Source organism: Anolis sagrei, chromosome Y (assembly GCF_037176765.1).
Source record: "Anolis sagrei isolate rAnoSag1 chromosome Y, rAnoSag1.mat, whole genome shotgun sequence".
NCBI classification, from domain to species: domain Eukaryota; kingdom Metazoa; phylum Chordata; class Lepidosauria; order Squamata; family Dactyloidae; genus Anolis; species Anolis sagrei.
The window spans coordinates 76,065,492-76,092,743 of record NC_090035.1 but is presented as its reverse complement, the minus strand read 5'-3'; the positions used below and the strand labels follow the sequence as shown (position 1 = coordinate 76,092,743).

General features: G+C 43.2%; 1 protein-coding gene across 3 annotated transcripts in view; it reads left to right on the top strand.

Moving 5' to 3' along the window:
* LOC132782140 (RNA-binding protein Nova-2) overlaps positions 1 to 27,252 on the top strand; it is a 68,896-nt gene that overhangs the window by 4,335 nt on the left and 37,309 nt on the right. The window contains exons 1-2 of one of the 3 annotated variants that reach the window (XM_060786848.2): positions 1,257 to 1,349; positions 25,044 to 25,187. In XM_060786848.2, coding sequence (XP_060642831.1) covers positions 1,334 to 1,349; positions 25,044 to 25,187 — 160 coding nt within the window. In that variant the 5' untranslated portion in view covers positions 1,257 to 1,333. Of the gene's footprint in view, positions 1 to 1,256; positions 1,350 to 1,630; positions 1,741 to 25,043; positions 25,188 to 27,252 lie in introns of those variants that run through there. The other 2 variants (XM_060786847.2, XM_060786846.2) reach the window with 2 other exon arrangements.

The window sequence follows — 27,252 nt, the reverse complement described above, 5'->3', positions numbered from 1 at the left end:
GCACCAAAACCGAACCCCTTGTGTGGACCCTGTATCTCTCCTGCCTCCATCTGTCCTTTCTTTCATCCCTTTGCAACCATCTCTCGTTCTTTTTCTCTCTCTCATCCACTCTCTTGTCAGGAGCAGAGCCTATGAATGTACTCCTCTTTCTTATCTTTCGTATCCTCCTACAAAAAATAATGTAACCATTCCTTTGTAGGATTCAAGAGCTAGGTGCAAACCCTTTCTGGTTCGGTCCCTTAAGATTTCGGCGATTCAGTGCATGTCTTCGTCACCATTCCTCCCACAAACCGTCCTAAATCTGGCTCAACCCAACTCCTATCAAATGCACCATTTTATTTCTCCCAAGGAGGATAAAATGTATATCCTGCCTCCATCCCATCCTCCAGCCCTTCGACGCGAAAGCTTTCCATAGTCTGTATCTATGCTGCCTGTTCTGTCAAAATGGAGTCGGTTGGAATAAATGTACGATTTCGCGGAACGAGGAGGGGGGGGGGTGAAGGGTGGAAAATCCCCCCCCCTCTCCCCACATATAGACTATGGAAAAGCAGTCTACCCCGCCTTCCCATCTGTCTAAGGAAATGGAGACGGGAAGGATGTGAAAGGCTGAACGTGAAAAAGGGGACGCCAGATCGGCCGGGATGTTGAAAAGGGCAGTTGTGCAGATCCAGGGATTAGTGGGAGATGGTGGATAGTGGGCTGAATGCAAATACTCAGGGCTTGGAAGCATTTCCGAGCTTTAGATATGCATATGTATATATGTATATGTATGAAAAATTCAGATTGGTGCTTCCTTGCATTTGAATTCCAATTGATACTGAGATAGGCGTTTATAATGTGCCACGTTCTATCTCTCTTGTGCCAGATTTTGGTTCCTTCGTTGCCTTTGAAAACATAGCAATTGCTGCCCATTGCCATCCCCTTCTCTGTCCCTGTCCAGTTCTCATTATCTTTATGATCATATTATACTTATCGGATGTCTTTCGGTTTCATGGCTTGGAATGATGAGAGAATAGATGGACACACATGAGCGGTTCCTCTCTCTGTCCCTCATGCACATACACTCACCCTCCAGATGTCATTAACATTTGGGGATGCTCAGCATTGGAGAAGCCATAAATGTTGCATCCGAAAGAGCATCCATTTGGGGGGGGGGGTCTCCCCTATTTATGAGGAAAATGGGGTTTTATCCAAAGTGTGTCTGCGGTTGTATAGTTTGAGGAAAGCAGGGCGGGAGCGAAGCAGAAGAGAGAGAGAGAGAGAAAGAGAGAGAGAGAGATCTAGAAATATGCTAAGCATGTCTTCTTAGGAGACTGGCTGCGTTGGGAAGGAGATGGCAGGAAGATCTGGTGGGTGTGGATAGACTATGCATGTATATGTGTCTGTATGTATGTACGGTATGTATAGAGGTACGGAAATCTCCTGCCTGCCTTTGCCTCTTATGATGGTTCGATTATCCCCCTTCATGTGTCCCCGGCTTGTTTTCCTTCGCCAGCGGTGACAGGTTGGGGTTGAGGAGGATTGGCCCTTTTTTTGGGCTGCTTCCAGTGATGGATTTGGGGGAGGGAGAAGAAGGGGGAAGAAGCATTGATGGTGCTGCGGGAGGGAAAAGAAAGGGGGGGGACGTGGGAGAAGGAGTGTGACGGAGATGGAGGGGACGCCTTAGTGGTACCTGGTGCGCGTCGCCCCAAAAGGAGGCACCAATGGCCGGGAGGACACACCATGCAGGCCCCACGGCAGGTTAGTGCTTGGGGGGGGGGGGGTCCCAGTCTCTCCTTGTGCATATGGGTGTATATATATATATACACGTCTGTGTGTTTCTGCCATATATACGTATGTGTGCATCTGCCGTAGTCGGTCTGCCTTTGTGTCATATCTCGGGTGAAGGTCAAACGGGGTGGGACCGGCGAAAGGGAGGGCGACGGCTGGGAGGCAAGGGAGGCCACATCTCCAACGTGGCGTCTGTGTGATCCGATGTGACGGCGAAGGAAAGGGGCAGATTGTTGTGCCTCTTGGGGACTTCCACCGAGACCAGGACGTCCCCTTTGGGCTCCAGGCCTTTCCCGGCCGGCCGTGGGAAGAGCCGACGTCACCCGACAGCAGGAGCCTTGGCCGGAGGAGCATAAAGCCCCCCGCTGTCTCCTCCGCGACTGTCGGCTTTTGTGGGATCCCCATCATCGTGGAGTGGTCAGTGCCAGGGTGGCCATTGTCAGGGTTGTGTTGCAGAGGATGCACACAAACACATCCTTCTCCATTCCCCAGCCTTGGCATAGGCAGCCCCAAAGTCAAGGTTGAAAGGCTCAGGTCCAGCTCCCGACCTCCCTTCGGTGACCTTGGCGCAGCCATTGCCGTTCTCCTTTCCCCCAAAAGCGCTCCTCTGGCTTTACTTTTGCAACGGCCTCTCTCCTGCTTAGGAGTGCCTCTTTTCCCCCAAAATGGCTGCAAAAGCGGCTCTTTTGCTAGGCTCTCCTTTCGACGGGTGGGGGCGAAAGCAGGCCCATCGTAGGCCATTTGCAAGCACCGAAAATGAGGGTTTGTGCTCCATGGGATGGATGAGGAATGAGGCACAAGTGGGAAGGAAGTAAAACCTCATGCAGGTTTATGGCTACAAGGGAAACCTTGCAACAAAGCATCACAAGAGAGGAAGAGAAGAAGGAAGGAAGGAAAGAAAGGGAGGGAGGGAAAGGAAAGGAAAGGAGGGAGCCAGGTGAGTTACACACCTGTCTGAGTCAGGAAACAGATTGAGCCTGGATCCATGCTGCCATATAATCCAATTTCTGTATCCAGATTATCTGCCTTGATCTGGATTATATAGCAGTATAGACTCATATAATCCTGTTCAAAGCAGATAATGTGGATTATCTGATTTGATCGTCAGTGTAGAAGGGCCCCGAGTCTACACGGCCATATAATCCAGTTCTAAGCACAGAAACATGATTCAGAAACTGGATTATATGGCAGTGTATGTAGGGCCTGAGACATCTAATACAAATGTTGCTCTTTCGTCCTCTTTCTTCATCCTCCTTCCCCATCTTAAGCAGCATCAGAAGATGTTCAAGATAGAAAAAGGCTATTGATACTGTTTGCAGCAGTTTGCTTTTGCACGAGCCTCCTGGGAAGGCACGATTCCTCCACATCTTATGCCTTCCCCACTTAAGAGTTTATTGGGTTCAAGCTACTTTAGCACTTTTAGCCCTGTTTGCAGCAATTGAAGTAAGCTGAGAGCAAAGGAGGGAAGAGGGGAGAAAAACTGGGACATTTTATAAATCGCAGGAATAAATGGGATGGCAGAGGATGCATTGGAACTATCTCAGGCAAATCTTGGCAGAGAGCATATAAAAGGCATAAGGCCTTAGAGAAAAGATAGTTCCTGGCATCAGGGAAGCACCTCAGATGATCAGATCCCAAATAAAATGGGCAATCTAGCAAGTCCATGGGAATGACTCACTCTTTTGCACTGAAGTGCGATGCCATTTATTTGTTTGCTTGCAGGGAGAGGATTATGGCTTGTGGGTATTTGGACATACTCAGTATAGTGAGTTTCCAGTTCTGATACTGGCCAGGAGATGTGGAAAGAAACCTTAAGATAGTGGGAAGGTAATGACAAGCTTCCAAATATTTTGGGATATTTCTTATTTTACTTGCATTGCATATTAGAATTGTCCTAAAGGGGGAAAAGGCATGGGACCCATTCACATCACACTAATATAGTGCTATTATTCCACTTTTAATGCCAGGGTTACATTTCTGGGCTTTGTTTGGTTTTGAAGCAATGGACCACTTTGCTTGAAATCTCTAACCGCATTTTCCAGGATTCTATAAGATGAAATAGTAGCACTTAGGCTGGAATAATAGTCCTGCCATTGTGTAGTGTGAGGTGGCCCATAGATGTGTTGGGTACAATGCAGAGCTTGGGAAAATTAGGGATTTGGAGCACACTATATCCCCAAATGTATTCCAAGCTACATCCTAATTGATTGCACAACCCCCCCCCCCCCCCCAATATTTTTGCTACCAAATATCCTAAACACCTTCTATGACACTTTTTGGCATCCCAAAATATTCCTGGAGATGACATGGGATCCATAGACTTTGCAGAAATAGGCCAGGTATGTCCAACCTTGGAATAGTGGGTCAAAGCTCTGAGCTGCTGAACTTGCTGACCGAAAGGTCTCAGGTTCGAATCCGGGGAGCAGCGTGAGCTCCCACTGTTAACCCCAGCTTCTGCCAACCTAGCAAAAGCACTGAGCTTCTGAACTTGCTGACCGAAAGGTAGCAGGTCCGAATCCAGGGAGCGACGTGAGCTCCCACTGTTAACCCCAGTTTCTGCCAACCTAGCAAAAGCGCTGAGCTGCTGAACTTGCTGACCGAAAGGTCGCAGGTTCGAATCCGGGGAGCAGTGTGAGCTCCCGCTGTTAGCCCCAGTTTCTGCCAACCTAGCAGTTCGAAAACATTGCAAATGTGAGTAGATCAATAGGTACCACTCCGGCGGGTAGGTAATGGCGCTCCATGCAGTCATGCCAGCCACATGACCTTGGAGGTGTCTATGGACAACACCGGCTCTTCGGCTTAGAAATGGAGATGAGCACCAACCCCCAGAGTTGGATACGACTGGACTTAATGTCAGGGGAAAACTTTACCTTTAACTATGCCCAGCCTATGCTAAAAAATAAAATAAAAAGCCAAAGGGTATGTTTGTAGTCTTCCAGTGATTGCATGATAATGCCCATCATCCCTGGTCAGAAAGTCTTTTCTCCCCAAGACTGTCAAGACAGATAAGTAATCGAAATCCAATGTTTTCCTACAGAAAGATGGGTTCTGAGACTTAATTTTGACGCCTGTCTCTTCCCTTTCAAGCCTTCCAGCCTTTTAGAAAGTATGGTGATGACAGGAAAAAGTAATCAAAACAGAAAGTAGAGGCAAACTAGGAGCAGCTGCAGCAGTTTGCTTTTGCCCAAACCTACTGGGGGATGTATTTCTACACTGTAGAATTAATACAGTATGACACCACTTTAATTGCATTGCTCAATGCTATGGAATCACAGAAGCGGTAGTTTGACAAGGCCTATAGCTTTCTCTAGGAGCTCCCGGTGGCACAGTGCGTTAAAGCGCTGAGCTGCTGAGCTGCAGAGCTTGTTGACCAAAAGGTCACAGGTTCGATTCCGGGGAGCGGCGTAAGCTTCCGCTGTCAACCCCAGCTTCTGCCAACCTAGCAGTTCGAAAACATGTAAATGTGAGTAGAGCAATAGGTACCACTCCAGTGGGAAGGTAACAGTGCTCCATGCAGTCATGCCGGCCACATGACCTTGGAGGTGTCTACGGACAACGCCGGCTCTTTGGCTTAGAAATGGAGATGACCACCACACCCTGGAGTCGGGAACAACCAGGGGCGGCTCAACCCATTACGCAAAGTAAGCATTTGCAGTATAGTTCATTTTGCCCAGGGGCGCTCTTGAGGCACTCTTGGGGGAAAATAGACCTTGGCATATAAGTTGTAGTTACTGGGATGTATAGTTCACCTAAAATCAAAGAGCATTCTGAACTCCACCAATGATGGAATTGAACCAAATATGGCACACAGAATTCCCATGATGAACAGAAAATATACATATCAATGATTGATTGGAGGGGGGGCACCAAAATACTGTTTGCTTACCATTGAAAATTACCTAGGGCTGCCTCTGGGCACAACTGGACTTAATGTCAGAGGGAAACCTATAGCTTTCTCTGCCACAGAGTGCTGGTGCCTCACCAAACTACAAATCCCAGGACTCCATAGCATTGAGCCACAGCTGTTCAACATTGCCAAGCTGTGTTATTTCTACAGTGTATACACACCGAGAAAGGGTATTCCCCTTCCTATATACAGTTAATTGAATCCAAATGACTTTTTGCAGCAATCAAAGTAAGCTGAGGACAAAGATGGGGCAGTGGGAGGAAACTGGGATGTTTTAAAAGCAGCTGGGAAAATGGGACGGCAGAGGATTAATGGGGCAATTTGGGGCATTCAGAGGGTGCATATTGAGCATTTTGATCATGTCGATGGATGGAAATGGGGCAGCAGAAGGGGCCAAAGGGTTATAATTCTTGATCTCGGGATTTGGCATTTCGGAGCAGAGCTTTTGCAGCTGTTTACAGCTGTTCTGTCTGGGGGAAAGGGAGGAGAAGCGGGGGGAGAGGCAGCCTGATAATCCAGCCTCAGCTTAGACATAACAGGTCTTGTTCCAAACTGTCCCGCATACATCCCTTCACACGCACGCAGCCGGCGACGTGAGCGGCATCACCCTGTTCCCGCAGCTGGTCATCGGGTCCGGTCGGGGGCCTGGCGAAGACGAGGGCCTGAACCTGACCTACTTTTGCGCATTGGAGAAGGAGAGGGGCGGAGAGGAGCTGGAGGGAGACCTGACAAAACCAGACAAGGGTTGCATGCGCCGGCGCCTATGCACCTGCCTTTCCCACCCCATCTGCTCACTGTATGCATCGTAGAGTCAGTGTGGTAGACCCAGGCCCCATCTATACTGCATTATATGGGTCTGTGCTGGTTCGAAAGTATAGACCCGTCTTTAGGCCCCATCTACACTGGCCATTTCATACTGCAGTGGTCAGACAATGAACTCCCACAAATGCAAAAGGGAGCCCTTCATGCGCACTGGTGCTCTATGGGTTTGTGGAATCGCCATCAATCTGGATTCTTATGTCATTGCCTGCAAAATGAAACCACTGCCTTCAATACAAGTATGAAACTGCATTAAATAGTCAGTGTGGATGGAGCCTGAGCTCTGTTCTCCTCTGCCTTGTGTGCAGTCTTCAAACTGTGTCATTGTCTGCACGACAAAACCACTTTCTTCGATCCTGGTATGAAACCGCATTAAATAATGGTCAGTAAAGATGAGCCTTAGCTCTGATCTCTTCCCACTTATGCCTATTGTCCATTTAAAAGGGCCTGAACAGGTTAAGTCTATTGGTTAGAATACAACCATCATGTTGGAAGGGATCCCAAAGGCCATCTAGTCCAACCCTTGCCAATGCAGGAATATGCATCTAAAGCACTTTGAAAGATGGTGATCTGAATTCTGCCCACTGTCTAGAGCAGTGTTTCTCAACCTGGGGGTCAGGACACCTGAGGGGGTCGCGAGGGGCTGTCAGAGGGGTCACCAAAAATGATCAGAATATACAATATTTTCTGTTGGTCATGGGGGTTCTGTGTGGGAAGTTTGGCCCAATTCTATCATTGGTGGGGTTCAGAATGCTCTTCGATTGTAGGTGAACTATAAATCCCAGCAACTACAACTTCCAAATGTCAAGATCTATTTTCCCCAAACTCCACCAGTGTTCACATTTGGGCATATTGAGTGTTCGTGCCAAGTTTGGTCCACATCAATCATTGTTTGAGCCCACAGTATTCTTGTAGAGTTTGGTCCAGATCCATCATTGTTTTAGTCCACAGTGATCTCTGGATGTAGATGAACTACAACTCCAAAACCAAAGGACACTGCCCACTAACCCTTTCCAGTATTTTCTGTTGGTCATGGCAGTTCTGTGTGCCAAGTTTGGTCCAATTCCATCGTTGGTGGAGTTCAGAATGCTCTTCAATTGTAGGAGAACTATAAATCCCAGCAACTACAACTCCAAAATGTCAAGGTCTATTTTTCCCAAACTCCACCAGAGTCCACATTTGGACATATTGAGTGTTCGTGCCAAGTTTGGTCCAGATCGATCATTGTTTGAGCCCACAGCACTCTCTGGATTTAGGTGAACTACAACTCCCAAACTCAAGGTCAATGCCCACCAAACCGTTCTAGCATTTTCTGTTGGTCATGGGAGTTCTGTGTGGCCAGGTCTGATTTGGTGGAGTTCAGAATTCTCTTTTATTGTAGGTGAACTATAAATCCCAGCAACTACAACTCCCAAATGACAACATAAATCTCCCCCAACCTCACCAGTATTCAAACGTATTGGTTATTTGTGCCAAATTTGCTCCAGTGAATGAAAATCCATCCTGCATATCAGATAGTTACATGAGGATTCATAACAGTAGCGAAATTAAAGATATGTAATGTTATGGTTGGGGGTCACCACAACATATTAAGGGGTCATGGCATTAGGTAGGTTGAGAACCACTGGTCTAGAGCAGTCCATTTCACCCTTGAACAGCTCTTATGATCCAGAAGTTCTTCCAAATCTAATTTATAGGGTTTTCTTAGGCCAGAGATGGTTTGGACAGTTCCTTCCTCTAAAATAGACCTGATATTCACTGGTGATCAGGACTGACTTTGCTTGGCTTCGAAACACAGATGAGATTTGGTACCTTTAGGTATTTAGGCCTCTATATTAACAATACAGCACTATTTAGGACTAAAATGATCAAGGGTCTGAAGACCAAGCCCTATGAGGAGCGGCTTAAGGAGCTGGGCATATTTAGCCTGAAGAAGAGAAGGCTGAGAGGTGATATGATAGCCATGGATCAATATGTGAGAGGAGGTCACAGGGAGGAGGAAGCAAGCTTGTTTTCTGCTTCCTTGGAGACGAGGACGCGGAACAATGTCTTCAACCTACAAGAAAGGAGATTCCATCTGAACATGGGGAAGAACTTCCTGACTGTGAGAGCCGTTCAGCAGTGGAACTCTCTGCCCCGGAGTGTGGTGGAGGCTCCTTCTTTGGAATCTTTGAAACAGAGGCTGGATGGCCATCTGTCAGGGGTGCTTTGAATGCAATATTCCTGCTTCTTGGCAGAATGGGGTTGGACTGGATGGCCCATGAGGTCTCTTCCAACTCTTTGATTCTATGATTCCCTGGTCAAAAATGAGGCTGGCCCTTCGAAGCAGACACTTCCCTGTGTTTATTTTGGATTTAATTAATATGGGGAAATAATAATAATTATAATAATTTTCAGGGTTTAAGGTCAGGCGTAGGCATTAATCTATATAAGGTAAAAGACAAAGGAATTGGAACGGCTGGACGACAAGATGGGTCAATGCTTTTTATTAAGAGACGCAAATGATCTATGTTTTAATATTCTTATTATGATTTTATATTATGTGTTAATATTTTCAAATGTTTTATGGTGTTTTTGGGTACTGAATCGTTGCCATTGTAAATCGCCCTGAGTCGCCTGAGGGCTGAGAAGAGCGGTATACAAATATAGTAAATAAATCTATATAAATATAAATAATAATGTAATGTTCGTTTGTGGGATTAACATAACTCAAAAACCACTGGACGAATTGACATCAAATTTGGACACAAGACACCTAACAATCCAATGTATGTCCTTGATTTTGTCATTTGGGAGTTGTAGTTGCTGGGATGTATAGTTCACCTACAATCTAAGAGCATTCTGAACGCCACCAACAATAGAATTGGGCCAAACTTGGCACATAGTTCTCCCATAACCAACAGAAAATACTGGAAGGGTTTGGTGGGCAGTGTCCTTTGGTTTTGGAGTTGTAGTTCACCTACATCCAGAGATCACTGTGGACTCAAACAATGATGGATCTGGAGCAAACTCTGCACGAAGACTCAATATGCCCAAATGTGAACACTGGTGGAGTTTGGGGAAAATAGAATCTTGACATTTGGGAGTTGTTGTTGCTGGGATTTGTAGTTCACATACAATTTTGAACTCCACCAACAATTGAATTGGGTCAAACCTCCCACACAGAACCCCCATGTGGGCCACAGCAACGTGTGGCAGGGGATGGCTAGTAATAAATAAATATAAATAAAAATGTAATGTTTGTTTGTGGGATTAGCAGAAATCAAAAACCACTGGGGAGATTGACACCAAATTTGGACACAACACACCTAACAACCCAAAGGATGTTCTTCATGCATATAAACACTCAAAAACACAGCAGAAGGGACTTTAAAGGCCCCCAAAATGATGAAAAGCTAAATGATAATACAGAAAAAAAGGGAAGAAAGAGGGAGGGAAGCGGAGAAAAGAAAGAAAGAAAGAAAGAAAGAAAGGAAAGAAAAGAAAGGGAGGGAGAGAGGGAAAGAAAGAAAGAAGGAAAGGGCGAAGGAAGCATGGAAGCAAAGAGAGAAGGAAGGAAAGAGGTAGAGAAGGAAGAAAGGAGATAAAGAGGGAGGGAAAGAAAAAGAGGGAAGGAAGGAAAGTTAGAGAAGGAAGGAAGGAGCGAAGGAAAGACGGAGTGAAGGAAGGGGGAAAGACGTAGAGAAAGTGGGAGGAAAGGAAAGAAGGAAAGAGAGAAGGAAGAAAAGAGAGAAAGTAGAGAAAGAAAAAGGGGGAGGAAGGAAAGAGATAGAGAAGGAAGAAGAGAAGGAAAGACAGGAAGAAAGGAAGGAAGGAAGGAAGGAAGGAAGGAAGGAAGGAAGGAAGGAAGGAAGGAAAGAGGGAGTGAAGGAAGGAGGGAAAGAAGGAGAGAAAGAGGCAAGATTGGCCACAGCAACGCGTGGCGGGTACAGCTAGTAAATATAAATAAAAATTTAATGTTCATTTGTGGGATTAACATAACTCAAAAACCACTGGACGAATTGACACCAAATTTGGACACAAGACATGTATCAGGCCAACAAGTGACCGTCACTCATAAAAACACTGGAAAAAAACAGCAGAAGAGACTTAAAAATCCAAAAAATAAAATATATATTACAACGCATGCGCAAAACCACACATATATACACACAAAACACATCAATGCATGGCAGGGGACAGCATACAATTCGTCCTCCGTGGAGTCCGTATCCACAAATTCAACCATCGAAGTCTTGCAAATACAAAAATAAAAGAATACAAACTATTTTTAAAAATTAAAATTCTAAAATGCAAACCTTGATTTTGCCATTTTGTATAAAGGATACCATATTTATTATGCCACTGTATATATAATGGGACATATATGGATTTCGGTATCCACAGGAGGTCCAGGACCCAAACCCAGTGGATACTGAGGTCCTACTGTAATTGAGAGCGAATGGCGTAAATAGAGTATGCCATTAAGATGGCCCTGAGCCAGTCTGGCAGGGAACTGAAAATCTGTGTCCTGATCTACTTGGGACAATGTGTTTTCAGGCTCCAAAAGGGATAGAAATGATCAGCATTTCAGGCACATGATTGGATGGCGGGAATCAAGGATCCTGAGTGGCTGATCCTAAATCGAGGGACCGTAGCATTGCACTTTCTGCTAGTTATATTCCATGTTTTCTCTAAAAAAACCCTAAAAGGTACTGGATCCCATCTGATTTTGGGATCTAAGCAGGGTTGATCCTGGTTAGTGCTTGGATGGGAGATCACCAATGAATAATGCCAAGTGCTGCTGGAGATAATTTCAAAGGAAGGAGGTGGCAAAACCATTTCAGTGGATTCCTTGCCTAAGAAAACCTTAAGAAATTGATGGGAGACCACCATAAGTTGACCAACAACCTGAAGCTACTTATACTGTAGTATAATAAATAAACAAACAGACAAACAATGTTATTTATTATCTGCCTCTCCTGATGGCTCGAGGCAACCTGGAGCTACTTTTACTGTAGAATAATAATAATAATAACAACAACAACAACAACAATTATTATTATTATTATTATTATTATTATTATTATTATTATTATTATTTATCTGTTTCTTCCGATGGCTCGAGGCAACCTGAAGCTACTTATATTATAGAATAATAATCATAATGATAATGATAATGATAATAATAATTTATCTGTTTCTCCCGATGGCTCGAGGCAACCTGGAGCTACTTTTACTGTAGAATAATAATAATAATTATTATTATAATAATTATTATTTATCTGTTTCTCCCGATGGCTTGAGGCAACCTGAAGCTACTTATACTGTTGAATAATAATAATAATGATGATGATAATGATAATGATAATGATAATAATAATAATGGTTTTCCCCTGACATTAAGTCCAGTCGTGTCCAACTCTGGGGGTTGGTGCTCATCTACATTTCTAAGCCTAAGAGCCGGCGTTGTCCGTAGACACCTCCAAGGTCATGTAGTCAGCATGACTGCATAGAGCGCTGTTACCTTCCCACTGGAGAGGTACCTATTGATCTACTCACATTTGCATGTTTCAAACTGCTATGTTGGCAATAATAATAATAATAATAATAATAATAGATATTTACTATGTGCCTCTTCTGATGGCTTGAGGTAACCTGAAGCTACTTATACTGTGTAGTATAATAATAATAGTAACAACAACAAAACAATAACAGATATTTATTATGTGCCTCTCCTGATGGCTCAGTGAAACCTGAGGCTACTTATAGTGTAGTATAATAATAATAGTAATATTATAATAATAAAATATATTTATTATCTGCCTCGCATGATGACTCAGTGCAACCTGAAGCTACTTATACTGTAGTATAATAATAATAATAGTAACAACAGCAATAATAAATATTTACTATCTGCCTCTCCTGATGGCTCAGTGTAACCTGAAGCTACTTATACTGTAGTATAATAATAATAGTAACAACAACAATAATAAATATTTACTATCTGCCTCTCCTGATGGCTCAATGCAACCTGAAGTTACTTATACTGTAGTATAATAATAATAGTAATAATAATAAGATATATTTATTATCTGCTCGCATGATGGCTTGAGGCAATCTGAAGCTACTTATATTGTAGTATAATTATAATAGTAATAGTAATAATAATAAGATATATTTATTATCTGCCTCACATGATGACTTGAGGCAACCTGAATCTATTTATACTGTAGTATAATAATAATAATAATAATAATAATAACAACAATAATAGATATTGATTATCTGCCTCGCGTGATGGCTTGAGGCAACCTGAAGCTACATAATAATAATAATAATAATAATAATAATAATAATAATAATAATAAATATTTATTATCTGCCTCCCTTGATGGCTCAAAGTAACCTAAGCTACTTATACCGTAGTATAATAAAAACAATAAAAATAAATAATTATTTATTATCTGTCTCTCCTGTTTGCTGAAGTCAACCCGAAGCTTATACTGCAGAATAATAATAATAATAATAATAATAATAATAATAATAATTCATCTGCCTCTCCTGATGGCTCGAGGCAACCTGAAGCTACATATACTGTTGTATAATAATAATAACAACAACAACTATTTTTTACCTGTCTCTTCTAATGGCTCTAGGTGGGGTACAACAGTACAACAGAAAGTATAAGACAAGAAATGCTGCAGCAGTTTGCTTTTGCATGAGTCAACTGGGAGGGAAAGATTCGGCTTCCTCCTCTCCTCTATGGACTCATTCCAAACCGCTTGTTTTGCAGCAATTAAATGACGCAATGGACAAAGGGGGAAAGTGGGAAGAGAAACCAGGACAATGTAAAAACACCTGGGATAATGGGATGGCAAAGAGTTAATTGGGACTGTCCCTGGCAAATCTGGATGGGTAGATGCTTAGCATTGCAAGCCCTATTTTAGAAATATATATGTAGCATAGGTATATGAAGAAGAACCACTAAACTTAAGCGACCATATGAGGAAAACCAGCTGATCACTTTGTGTGTCTGTCAATAATAATAATAACAATAATAACAATAATAATAATAATAATGCTCTCCAGAAGTGTTGGGTTGTTGCTTTGAAATTGGGACTTGAGCATCCTTTATTAATAAATATTCACCGAAGAAGAAGAACAAGAAGAAGGTGAAGCAAGAGGGATTATTTTTAGAACTCAAGGTTAACCAATCAAGTTGATTAGGAGGGAGAAAAAAAATCCAATATTTATTAACACTGCTTTATGATTAAAATGGAATTTACAAGGTGTGAGGATTGCCAGCGGGTGCGAGGGCTCGCTAAAAGGATTAAACAAATCTGTAGGAACGACAGGGTCTACTGTGTCTTCCGCAATACTATGAATGGAAAGGAGACAGGGAAAGTGAATGGGGCGAAGGCCTTTCCCAAGGCAAGAGGGATGGGAAAAGAAGGGGCAGCATATTGCTTGATCAGCTTGGAATCCATCGCAGCCGCCTAATGACTTAACTGGTTTAATCCAACCAAGAGGGAATTCTTTTAAGTGGATTTGGACAGAAGATCTGCAGCTTAGGGACATTATGGCCACGCATTAGGACCAAGTCGAAGGCGATGCACCAACAAAACCCTCTCGACAGATGGTCATCGAGTTTCTGTTGAATCATAGACTCCTAGAGTTGGAGGAGACCCTCCCAAAGGCCATCTAGTCCACCCCTTCTTGACTCAATCTGATATCCCGTTAGATACATGTGTCCATCTCGACAGATGGTCATCCAGTTTCTGTTGAATCATAGAATCCTAGAGTTGGAGGATACCCTCCCAAAGGCCATCTAGTCAACCCTTTCTTGCCTTCTTGACCACAATCTGATATCCCATTATATATATGTGTGCCTCTCGACAGATGGTCATCCAGTTTCTGTTGAATCATAGAGTTCTAGAGTTGGAGGAGACCCTCCCTAAGGCCATCTAGTCCACCCCTTCTTGCCTTCTTGACCATAATCTGATGTCCTGTTAGATACATGTCCATCTTGACAGATTGTCACCCACTTTCTGTTGAATCATAGAATCCTAGAGTAGGAGACCCCCAAAGGCCATCTAGTCCACCCCTTCTTGCCTTCTTGACCGCAATCTGATATCCCGTTAGATACACGTGTCTCTCTCGACAGATGGACATTCACTTTCTGTTGAATCATAGAATCCTAGAGTTGGAGAAGACCCTCCCAAAGCCATCTAGTCAACCCCTTCTTGCCTTCTTGACCTCAATCTGATGTCCTGTTAGATACATGTCCGTCTAGACAGATTGTCACCCACTTTCTGTTGAATCATAGAATCCTAGAGTAGGAGACCCCCAAAGGCCATCTAGTCCACCCCTTCTTGCCTTCTTGACCGCAATCTGATGTCCTCTTAGATACATGTCCGTCTTGACAGATAGTCATCCAGTTTCTGTTGAATCATAGAATCCTAGAGTTGGAGGAGACCCCCAAAGACCATCTAGTCAACCCTTTCTTGCCTTCTTGACCACAACCTGATGTCCCGTTAGATACATGTGTCCCTCTCGACAGATGGTCATCCAGTTTCTGTTGAAACAAAGAATCCTAGAGTTGGAGGAGACCTGCCAAAAGGCCAACTAGTCCATCCTTTCTTGTCTTTTTGATCGCAATCTGATGTCCTGTTAGATACATGTCCGTCTTGACAGATGGTCATCCAGTTTCTATTGAATCATAGAATCCTAACTTGGAGACCCTCCCAAAGGCCAACTAGTCCACCCCTTCTTGCCTTTTTGATTGCAATCTGATATCTCATTAGATATACGTGTCCCTCTCAACAGATGGTCATCCAGTTTCTGCTGAATCATAGAATCCTAGAGTAGGAGGAGACTCCCAAAGGCCATCTAGTCCACCTCTTCTTGCCTTCTTGACCGCAATCTGATGTCCCATTAGATACATGTGTCTGTCTTGACAGTTGGTCATCCTGTTTCTATTGAATCATAGAATCCTACAGTTGGAGGAGACCCCCAAAAGCCATCTAGTCCACCTCTTCTTGCCTTCTTGATCGCAATCTGATGTCCCATTAGATACATGTGTCCTTCTCGACAGATGGTCATCCAGTTTCTGTTGAATCATAGAATCCTAGAGTAGTAGACCCCCAAAGACCATCTAGTCCACCTCTTCTTGCCTTCTTGACCGCAATCTGATGTCCTTGAGTAGGAGGAGACCCCCAAAGGCCATCTAGTCCACCCCTTCTTGCCATCTCGACCACAACCTAATGTCCTGTTAGATACATGTGTCCCTCTCGACAGATGGTCATTCAGTTTCTGTTGAATCATAGAATCCTAGAGTTGGAGGAGACCCTCCCAAAGGCCATCTAGTCCACGTCTTTTTGCCTTCTTGACCGCAATCTGATGTCCTGGAGTAGGAGGAGACCCTCAAAGGCCATCTAGTCCACCCCTTCTTGCCTTCTTGACCACAATCTGATATCCTGTTAGATACATGTGTCCCTCTTGACAGATGGTCATCCAGTTTCTGTTGAATCATAGAATCCTAGAGTTGGAGGAGACCTCCCAAAGGCCATCTAGTCCACCTCTTCTTGCCTTCTTGACCGCAATCTGACATCCTTGACAGATGGCCATCCAGTTTCTATTGAATCACAGAATTCTAGAGTTGGAGGGGACCCTCCCTAAAGCCATCTAGTCCACCCCTTCTTGCCTTTTTGACTGCAATCTGATATCTCATTAGATACACGTGTCCCTCTCAACCTGTTAGCCTTGATGCCATATTAACTGGTAAAAAGCCCACAGTATATTCACATCAGCTACGGAAAGAAACTATGGCTGGATCTACATTGCCATATCATGTGGTTTGAAACTGCATTATATGGTCAGCCTATACCCATATGCAGCTAAAGCCATCCTTTAAGAGGTATAGTATGCCAAGCATATTGATGAATGATTCACTTAGCGCAGACATAAATATGGCTTTTATTATCATGTATTATTTATTAAACAACAGCATTAAATATGCTAAACTCAGAAGCTCACAGTGTTTACAGGCTTCATAATGTTTCTCGGTATCAGAGTCAGCACAGTTAGTTTTTCGAACTGATACTCCCAAAATCCTATATAGACTATATGGCTAAGGTTGCCTGGAGGATTTTGCGAGTTCAAAAGAATGACTTTTACAAATGATACATATAATGTGTATATATATATATATATATATATATATATATATATATACACACACACACACATACACATATACATATACATATATATATATATATATATTGAATGCTTTTTGCATCCATTTCTTGCTCCTGCTGATTTATCTGAGTGCAAATTACATCAATTTTGGGTTGCTGTGAGTTTTCCAGGCAATCTGGCCATGTTCCAGAAGCATTCTCTCCTGACGTTTCACCCACATCTATGGCAGGCATCCTCAGACGTTGTGAGGTCTGTTGGAAACTACACTAGTGAGGTTTATATATCTGTGGAATATCCAGGGTGGGAGAAAGAACTCTTACCTGTTGGAGGTTGGTGTCAATGTTTCAATTGGTCACCTTGATTAGCATTTAATGGCCTTGTAGCTTCAAAGCCTGGCTGATTGCTCAAAGTGGCCAACACTAAAAACCATAACAATGTGTGAATTAAAACCTAATGCATATAAAAACATCAAAATAGAATTAAACCTAGAAATATTTTTTTAAAATATATTGTTAAAAGCATTAAAGAAATCTATTAAATTTCATAGGACACTGTGACTTTTGCAGAGGCTGAAGGAAGAAGCCAAGGGAGAAACTGGGTCATTTTAACTGCAGCTAGAAAAGTAGAGTGATAGAGGATTAATCCAATTAATAGCTGATGAGTTGGAAGGAATAAAGTGTGTAAGGTAGAATGGATGGGCATCTGTCAAGAGGGCTTTGATGGTGTCTTCCCACAGAGCAGTGGGTTGGACTAGATAGCCCTTGGGGTCCCTTCTGAGTTTAGGATTGTACGATTCAAATAGACTTTCATACATGCCTTAGTTTCTATGCCTTGCTATCCATCCATCTCTTAGGGTCCTTTTGATGTAGCAAAGCATAAGTAGGTCAGGTCTGTAGCAGCAACCCAGCCAGGGCCCAGATAAAAATAGGTGCTCTGTGTGTATGGATTATAATCATTGCATCTCTCAAACTGCATTATATGGTAGTGTAGATGGGGCCTGGTTCTCCAAACTCTCTTGCAGCTGATGGCTCTGGAGTCCAGGGTTCAATTCCTGACTCACCCATTGAAACTCACTGGGTGATCATGGGCAATTCCTGACTCACCCATTGAAACTCACTGGGTGACACACTCTCAGCCTCAAAAAACATCATAAGGTGGCTAGATGTTGTCTTGACTGTACACAATAACAAGAAGAAGTCCTCCCTTGCAAGATCTAAGCCCACCTTGGTCTTCTTGTTAGTCAGGTGTGGAGGAAGGAAGGAACGATGCCCTATCCATCCAAACAGCAGGATTACTTTTATTCTCTTGTATTCACACACCCTCCTATCCCTCATATCTTTTCCCCTACCCTTTCTCTTCCTTCTTGCCTTTTTTTGGTTCTTTCTCCCACACACTTTTTCTTTCCTTTCTTTCCTCCATTTCCCTTATATACCTTTCCCCCTCTTTTCTCTTTCTTCCTTTCTTCTACCTTTGCTTTCCCTCATATACCTACCCCTCTTATTCCTTCCTTTTTTCTACCTTTGCTTGCCCTCATATACCTTCTCCTCTTTCTTTCTTTCTTTCTTTCTTTCTTTCTCTCTCCCTTCCTTCCTTCCTTCATTCCTTCCTTCCTTCCTTCCTTCCTTCCTTCCTTCCTTTCTTTTACCTTTGCTTTCCTTCATATACCTTCTCCTCTTTCCTTCCTTCCTTCCTTCTTTATTTCTTCCTTCCTTCCTTCCTTCCTTCCTTCCTTCCTCTACCTTTGTTTTCCCTCATACACCTTCTCCTCTTCTTTCTTTTCTTTCTTTCTTTCTTTCTTTCTTCTACCTTTGCTTTCTCTCATACACCTTCTCCTCTCCTTTCTTTTCCTTCCTTCCTTCCTTCCTTCCTTCCTTCCTTCCTTCCTTCCTTCCTTCTACCTTTCCCCCCCATACACCTTCTCCTCTTCCTTCCTTCCTTCCTTCCTTCCTTCCTTCCTTCCTTCCTTCTACCTTTGCTTTCCCTCATACACCTTCTCCTCTTCTTTCTTTCTTTCTTTCTTCTACCTTTGCTTTCCCTCATATACCTTCTCCTCTTCTTTGCTTTTCTCCTTTCCTCCTTTCTTTCTTTCTTTCTTTCTTTCTTCTACCTTTGCTTTCCCTCATACACCTTCTCCTCTTCTTTCCTTTCACTCCTTTCTTTTCTTCTTTCTTCTACCTTTGTTTTCTTTCATACACCTTCTCTTCTTTTCTTTCTGTCTGTCTGTCTGTCTTTCTTTCTTTTACCTTTGCTTCCCCTCATACACCACCCCTCTTCTTTCTTTCTTCCCTTTCTTTTCCTTCCTTTCCCTCCCCATCTTTTTTCTCTCTCCTCTTCCTTCTTTTGCCTCTTCTTTCTTCCCTTCTTTCCTCTTCTCTTCTTTCTCTTCCTTTTCTTTCATCATTCCTTTCTCCCTTTCATTTCTCTTCTCTCCCTCCCTCCTTTTTCTTCCTTCCCTTATTCCTTCCTTCTCAATTCCCTTCTTTTCCTCTTCATTCCTTTCCTTCCACTCTCTTTTCTCCCTTCTCTAGCTCTGAGAGGGCCTACCACACAAGGTCTCCATGCCAACATGGCTGTCTTTATGGCTCTTTCCCAATGACGTCACAGAGGGCCACTCTACCTAGCAACATCCTTTGTAGTATGGAAAGATAGACGAATTGATGGATGGGTAGATAGATAGATAGATAGATAGATAAAGATTGATTGCCCTGTGATCAAGGGATGTACCGAATGTATGTCTATGTGAGCATGTACTGAGATGAAAGGGTTCCTCTCTTAAACTACATCCAAACGCTTGCCATTTTGGAGAACCCAAGGGAGTCGCTCAGGCTAACCGAATCAGTTCAGTCTAAAAATAAATTTTGAAGCAGAGCAATTCAGGCAGCCAGGTGAGCCGGCTCTTATCCTTTCCTCTGTAAAATGTGTGTGGTGTGTGCTTTTAGGGGGGAAAAACAGGGAAAGCTCTTATTCTGAGTAGTTGGGAGAAGGAGCAGCAGCAGCAGTGGCTTATGGCCGCACTTATTAAATTGCGGTGAGGCCGGGGCGGCTCTGGAGCAGCAACCTCAGGAGCAGAAACCCATCAAACTGCTGGAAATAACCCTGAATTCCCAATGCCCTTCTTCCTTTATGGCACCAAGCATGCGCAAAGAAGCACAGCAGCCTACATGCACAACAGGGCCAGGATGCAACCCTCCATTATGACTTCGAAGGGAAGTCCCTAGACCAGTGGTTCTCAACCTTCCTAATGCTACAACCCCTTAATGCAGTTCCTCATGTTGTAGTGATCCCCAAGCATAAAATTATTTTCGTTGCTACTTCATAACTGTAATTTTGCTACTGTTATGAATCGTCATGTAAATATCTGATATGCAGGAAGTATTTTCATTCACTGGACCAAATTTGGCACAAATACCCAATACGCCCCAATTTGAATACTGGTGGGGTTGGGGTGGGATTGATTTTGTCATTTGGGAGTTGTAGTTTCTGGGATTTATAGCTCACCTTCAATCAAAGAGCATTCTGAACTCCACCAGTGATGGAACTGAACCAAACTTGGCACACAGAACTCCCATGACCAAGAGAAAATACTGAAACTCCGTGACCTTGAGACTTGGAGTTGTAGTTCACCTACATCCAGACAGCACTGTGGACTCAAACAATGATGGATCTGGATGAAACTTGACACACAGTCCAAACATGAGCAGCTGTGAACACTAGTGAAGTTTGGATAAAATATACTTGACATTTGGGAGTTGTAGTTGCTGAGATTTATAGTTCACCTACAATCAAAGAGCATTCTAAATTCCACCGACAATGGAATTGAATCAAACTTGGCACATAGAACTCCCATGATGACCAATAGAAAATACTGAAACTCATTGACCTTGAGTCTTGGAGTTGTAGTTCACCTACAACCAGAAAGCACCGTGGACTCAAACATAGGCAAGTGTGAACACTGGTGGAGTTTGGGGAAAATAGACTTGACATTTGGGAGTTGTACTTGCTGGGATTTATAGTTCACCTACAATCAAAGAGCATTCTGAATTCCACCAACAATTGAATTGAATCAAACTTGGCACATAGAACTCCCACGACCAATAGAAAATACTGGAACTCATTGACCTTGAGTCTTGGAGTTGTAGTTCACCTACATCCAGACAGCACTGTTGACTCAAACAATGATGGATCTGGATCAAACTTGGCACCACAGTCCGAACATGACCAACTGTGAACACTAGTGGAGTTTGGGTAAAATAGACTTGACATTTGGGAGTTGTATTTGCTGGGATTTATAGTTCACCTACAATCAAAGAGCATTCTGAATTCCACCGACAATTGAATTGAATCAAACTTGGCACATAGAACTCCCTTGACCAATAGAAAATACTGGAACTCATTGACCTTGAGTCTTGGAGTTATAGTTCACCTAAATCCAGAGAGCACTGTGGACTCAAACATAGGCAACTGTGAACACTGGTGGAGTTTGGGGGAAATAGATTTGACGTTTGGGAGTTATAGTTGCTGGGATTTATAGTTCACCTACAATCAAAGAGCATTCTGAATTCCACCGACAATGGAATTGAATCAAACCTGGCACATAGAACTCCCATGACCAATAGAAAACACTGGAACTCATTGACCTTGAGTCTTGGAGTTGTAGTTCACCTATATCCAGAGAGCACTGTGGACTCAAACATAGGCAACTGTGAACACTGGTGGAGTTTGGGGAAAATAGACTTGACATTTGGGGGTTGTCATTGCTGGGATTTATAGTTCACCTACAATCAAAGAGCATACTGAACCCCACCAAGGATAGAATTGGGCCAAATCTCCCACACAGAATCCTCTTAACCAACGGAATGTGTTTTCTGATTATCAACTGTGTTTTCCAACTGTGTTTTCTGATTATCTTTGGTGACCCCTCAGATATCTCCTCGCGCCCCCCCCCCCCCCCCGGGGTCCCTACCCCAAGGTTGGGAAACACTGCCCTAGACCCAAAGCAGCATTTCTCAATCATCATCACATCATTATTATTATCATTAATTCCTCCAAATGTTTTGGACTCCAACTCCCAGATTCCCTGATAAAGGCAACTGTAGCTTCTGGGAGATGAAGTCCAAAAAACCCCCAGAGTTTAGACATCGCTGACCTAGAGATTCTTAGGAAAAATAATAATAGCATTTTTTAAAAATTCCACTTTTGCAGAGAAGGCCTTGTCCCCCTAATGTGGAAAGTATATGTTAATATATTGTAAACATTTATTATCTGTAACAAGAAAGAACAACAAATCAATACAAAAAAAGGAAACAAAAGGAACGACAAAAGCAAATTGGAATAAACAAACAAAAAGCCGTAGTCAACCGAGGGACACAAACATTGCTTTATACATGTAGCTTTCTCCAAGGATGATGACATGGTCTCCCTTTCATTGCATTGTTGTTGTTGTTGTGTGTTTCTTTCCAGTCATTTCTGGCTCTTTTTCTGGGGTTGAGAGTGCGAGACTTGCCCCCAAATGATGTAGTAGATTTTCCACAGCTTATTAAGAACCCCATCGTTTATTTGGAGTTCTAATAACATTAGGAAATCTGTAATTTGAGAAGGAAAATACTGTTTTACATGGATACTTTTCTGGATGTTGGGGTTTGGTGATCTACTTTGAAATAGCATAGCAATATGACTTATTTGTGGAAATCAGTATAGACCAGGCATGGACAAACCTTGGCCCTCCAGGTGTTTTGGACTTCAACTCCCACAATTCCTAACAGCCTACCAGCTGTTAGGAATTGTGGGAGTTGAAGTCCAAAACACCTGGAGGGCCAAAGTTTACCTGTGCCTGGTGTAGACTCATATAGTGCAGTTCAATATGGGTCTACAGCCGTGTTTCTCAACCTGGGGGTTGGGACCCCGGGGGGGGGGGGGGGGGTGACAAGGGGGTGTTAGAGGGGTTGCCAAAAACCATCAGAAAACATAGTATTTTCTATTGATCATGTGGGTTCTGTATGGGAAGTATGGCTCTTTGATTGTAGGTGAACTACAGCAACTCCCAGCAACTACAACTCCCAGATGTCAAGGTCTATTCCCCTCAAACTCCACCAGTGTTCATGTTTGGACATATTGAGTATTCGTGCCAAGTTTGGTCCAGATCCATCATTGTTTGAGTCCACAGTGCTCTCGGAATGTAGGTGAACTACAACTCCAAAACTCAAGGTCAATGCCCACCAAACCCTTCCAGTATTTTCTGTTAGTCATAGGAGTTCTGTGTGCCAAGTGTGGTTCAATTCCATCGTTGGTGAAGTTCAGAATGCTCTTTGATTGAAGGTGAACTATAAATCCCAGCAACTACAACTCCCAAATGTCAAGGTTTGGCCCAATTCTATTGCTGGTGGAGTTTAGATTGCTCTTCGATTGTAGCTGATCTATAAATCCCCACAACTACAGCTCTCAAATGTCAAGGTCAAGGTCTATTTTCCCCAAACTCCACCAGTGTTCACATTTGGGCATATTGAGTATTTGTGCCAAGTTTGGTTCAGATCCATCATTATTTGAGTCCACAGTGCTCTCTGGATGTAGGTAAATTACAACTCCAAAACTCAAGGTCAATGCCCACCAAACCCTTCCAGTTTTTTCTGTTGGTGTTAGGAGTTCTGTGTGGCAAGTTTGGTTCAATTCCATCATTGGTGGAGTTCAGAATGCTCTTTGATTGAAGGTGAACTATAAATCCCAGAAACTACAAGTCCCAAATGACAAAATCAACTCCACCAGTATCGGGAATTTGTGCCAAATATGGTCCAGTGAATGAAAGTACATCCTGCACATCAGATATTTACATGTCGATTCATAATAGTAGCAAAATTTCAGTTATGAAGTAGCAACAAAAGTAATGTTATGATTGGGAGTCAACACAACACGAGGAACTGTATTAAGAGGTTGTGGCATTAGGAAGGTTGAGAAACACTCGTCTACAGGTACTATAGAAAGCTGTTCCAAACTGCTTTATATGATGCAGTGTGATGCAGTGTAGACCCATATGATGCAGTTTGGATGCAATGTAGCTCCAGCCTTTGTCAAGCGTAACTTACATCTGCAGCCACAAAGACTAGAAATGTGTCATTGGTTTTTGTGGGTTATTTCGAGCTATATGGCCACGTTCTAGAGGCATTTTCTCCTGACGTTTCACCTGCATCTATGGCAAGCATCCTCAGAGGTAGCGAGGTCTGTTGGAGTTAGGAAAATGGGTTTATATATCTGTGGAATGACTGGGGTGGGGCAAAGAGCTCTTCTCTGCTGGAGCTAGGTGTGAATGTTTCAACTGACCACTTTCATTAGCATTTGAAGGCTTGGCTGAGCCTGGGGGAATCTTTTGTTGAGAGGTGTTAAGATGTGCCTGGTTGTTTCCTCTCTGCTGTTTTTCTGTTGTAATTTTAGAGTTTTTTAAATACTGGTAGCCAGATTTTGTTCCAGTATTAAAAAAAAACTCTAAAATTACAACAGCAAAACAGCAGAGAGGAAACAACCAGGCACATCTTAAAACCTCTCAATGAAAGATTCCCCCAGGCTCAGCCAGGCCTTCAAATGCTAATGAAGGTGGTCAGTTGAAACATTCACACCTAGCTCCAGCAGAGAAGAGCTCTTTGCCCCACCCCAATCATTCCACAGATATATAAACCCATTTTCCTAACTCCAACAGACCTCGCTACCTCTGAGGATGCTTGCCATAGATGCAGGCGAAACGTCAGGAGAGAATGCCTCTAGAACATGGCCATATAGCCCGAAAAAACCCACAAGAACCTGTTGATTCCAGCCATGAAAGCCTTCGACAATACAATGTGTCATTGGTTCTAAACTGGAATATTTAGGATCCTTATTTTCTCTGCTTCTATAATACACAGCTCTGAATGTTTCCTATTTGGAAAAATACAAAACTGTGATTGCAGATTGATTACTATGAATGTGAATAAGGTAAGGCTTTATACCTCCAGAAACCTGGTTTTCTGGAAATAACAAAAGAAATCCAGATTAAATCGATTAAGTGCATCAAGGAGACACAGGATTACAGTGTGGCCTGATTTTTATTAATGTCTGCAAAGACAAAAATAATTAAGTGTGTTGCCATTTCCCATTATGGAGGTAAAAGCTACATTTGCTGTATTCCAGTAGCATCTTCCTGCCTCTGTTGCTGTGCCAAGATTTGGTTTGCATTTTGCAGAAGCCATCACATTCTCTTTATGATCCGGTGCCTCTGGGAGCTGTTTTCGCCTTCCAGCTCTATGCAGCAGAACCTGGGAAGGCTGTGTGGGAGTGATCCATGGCTTTCATTTGGCCAAGGATTCGGATGACGAGATCTCTTTTCTGCCCTCTTCTTTTCCAGAGGACGGCGAATACTTCCTGAAGGTCCTGATCCCCAGCTATGCGGCCGGGTCCATCATCGGCAAAGGCGGCCAAACCATCGTCCAACTGCAGAAGGAAACTGGGGCCACCATTAAGCTCTCCAAATCCAAGGACTTCTACCCAGGTGAGAAAGAGTCAGCAAAAGGGTTTGGGGAAGTGATAAAGTGGGGAAATGTTTTCCCAAACTCTCGTGTTTCTGAGAGACCATCCAAAACTGGAAACAGAGGGTGCATCTGCACTGTAGAATTAATACAGCTTGACACCATTTGGACCACCAGGGCTCAATGTTATGGCATACTATGTTTTGTAATTTGGTAAGATACCAGCACTCTTTGATAAAGACTAAAAACCTCCCAGGATTCCATAGCTCTGCACCATAGAAGTTCAAGTGGTATCAAACTACATTAATTCTGGGTTGTTGTAGGACGCTCACTACCTCTGAGGATGCTTGCCATAGATGCAGGCGAAACGTCAGGAGAGAATGCCTCTAGACCATGGCCATATAGCCCGAAAAAACCTACAACAACCCAGTGATTCCGGCCATGAAAGCCTTCGACAATACATTAATTCTGCAATGTAGATGTACCCAGAGAAGGTGCTTCATACATATGATGGTTGGTATCCAAGTACATGAACCCTCGATGACACAGTGGGTCAAACCACTGAGTTGCTGAACTTGCTGACTGAAAGGTCGATAGTTCGAATCCGGGCAACGGGCTGAGCTCCTGCTGTTAGGCCCAGCTTCTGTCAACCTAGCAGTTCAAAAACATGCCAATGTGAGTAGATTAATAGGTACCACTTCAATGAAGGTAATGGTGCTCCATGCAGTCATGCCAGCCACATGACCTTGGAGGTGTCTACGAACAACGGCAGCTCTTTGGCTTAGAAATGGAGATGAGCACCAACCCCCAGCGTTGGACACGACTAGACTTTATGTCAAGGGGAAACCTTTACCTTTACCCATCAAAGTACATACACAACATCCTCTAAACAAATTTTACCCTGATATCTCACCTTAGTGTCAATGTAAGTCATTAACCAAGTACCCCTTATGGCGCAGCAGGTTAAACCACTGAGCTGCTGAACTTGCTGACCGAAAGATTGGCAATTTGAATCTGGGGAACAGGGTGAGCTCCTGTTGTTAGGCCCAGCTTCTGCCAACCTAGCAGTTTAAAAACATGCAAAATGTGAGTAGATCAGTAGGCCGCTTTGGTGGGAAGGTAATGGTGCTCCATGTAGTCATGCTCGCCACATGGTCTTGGAGGTATCTATGGACAACGCCGGCTCTTCGGCTTAGAAATAGAGATGATGAACACCACCCTCCAGAGTTGGACATGTCTAGACTTAATGTCAAAGAGAAACCTTTCCCTTTACTTTAAGTCATAAACAATTTAAAGGCACACAACAGCAATGAAACTAGCCTGTTTTTTCAGTTGTTTTGAAATGCCCCATTTCCCCCCTTTTACCCATATTACCCTTAGCTCATTTAAACTGCTGCAAGCTAAATTCAGTATGCAAAACTACATACAGTGCTGTATTTCTTTAGCTGCAAGACACTATTGTTTGTAAGAAGCACCCTAATTTCAGTCCTATTGACACCAACAAATATATACCTGCGATTCTAAGTTGCACCCCATTTTTAGAGATGTTGACAAAGCATGACTTAGAATTGTCTACTTCTTTAATATCTTTTGCCATCTTGAGCACACTCTGAAGTTAGTCATACATGTGTCATGGATTTCACTGTGAATGGTTGGAAGGTAGAAGAGGATCCTAAACAAGGGGATGGGAAACAGCAGTGTTCAAAGAAGTCACTTGCGGAACATGCTGCCTGGGAGTCCGGCAGAGTTTCCTCCTCCTCCTCATAGGATTTCATGGATTCCAGACCTTTCGCCATTATGGTGGACACGTTCTAGCTTGTGCATCTCCTTTTTGAATTGGACCTGGACACAGGGTTCTTCCAGGTGAGACCAAAGCAGAAGAGAGTGGTTCCCCTCAATCTAGACCAGTGGTTCCCAACCTTTGGGCCTCCAGAGGTTTTGGACTTCAACTCCCAGAAATCCCATCCAGGTTTCCAGCTGTTAGGAACTGTGGGAGCTGAAGTCCAAAATACCTAGAGGCCCAAAGGTTGGGAACCACTGATCTACACTATCCTATGGATGCAGTGTAGAATGGCATTGGCCTTTTTC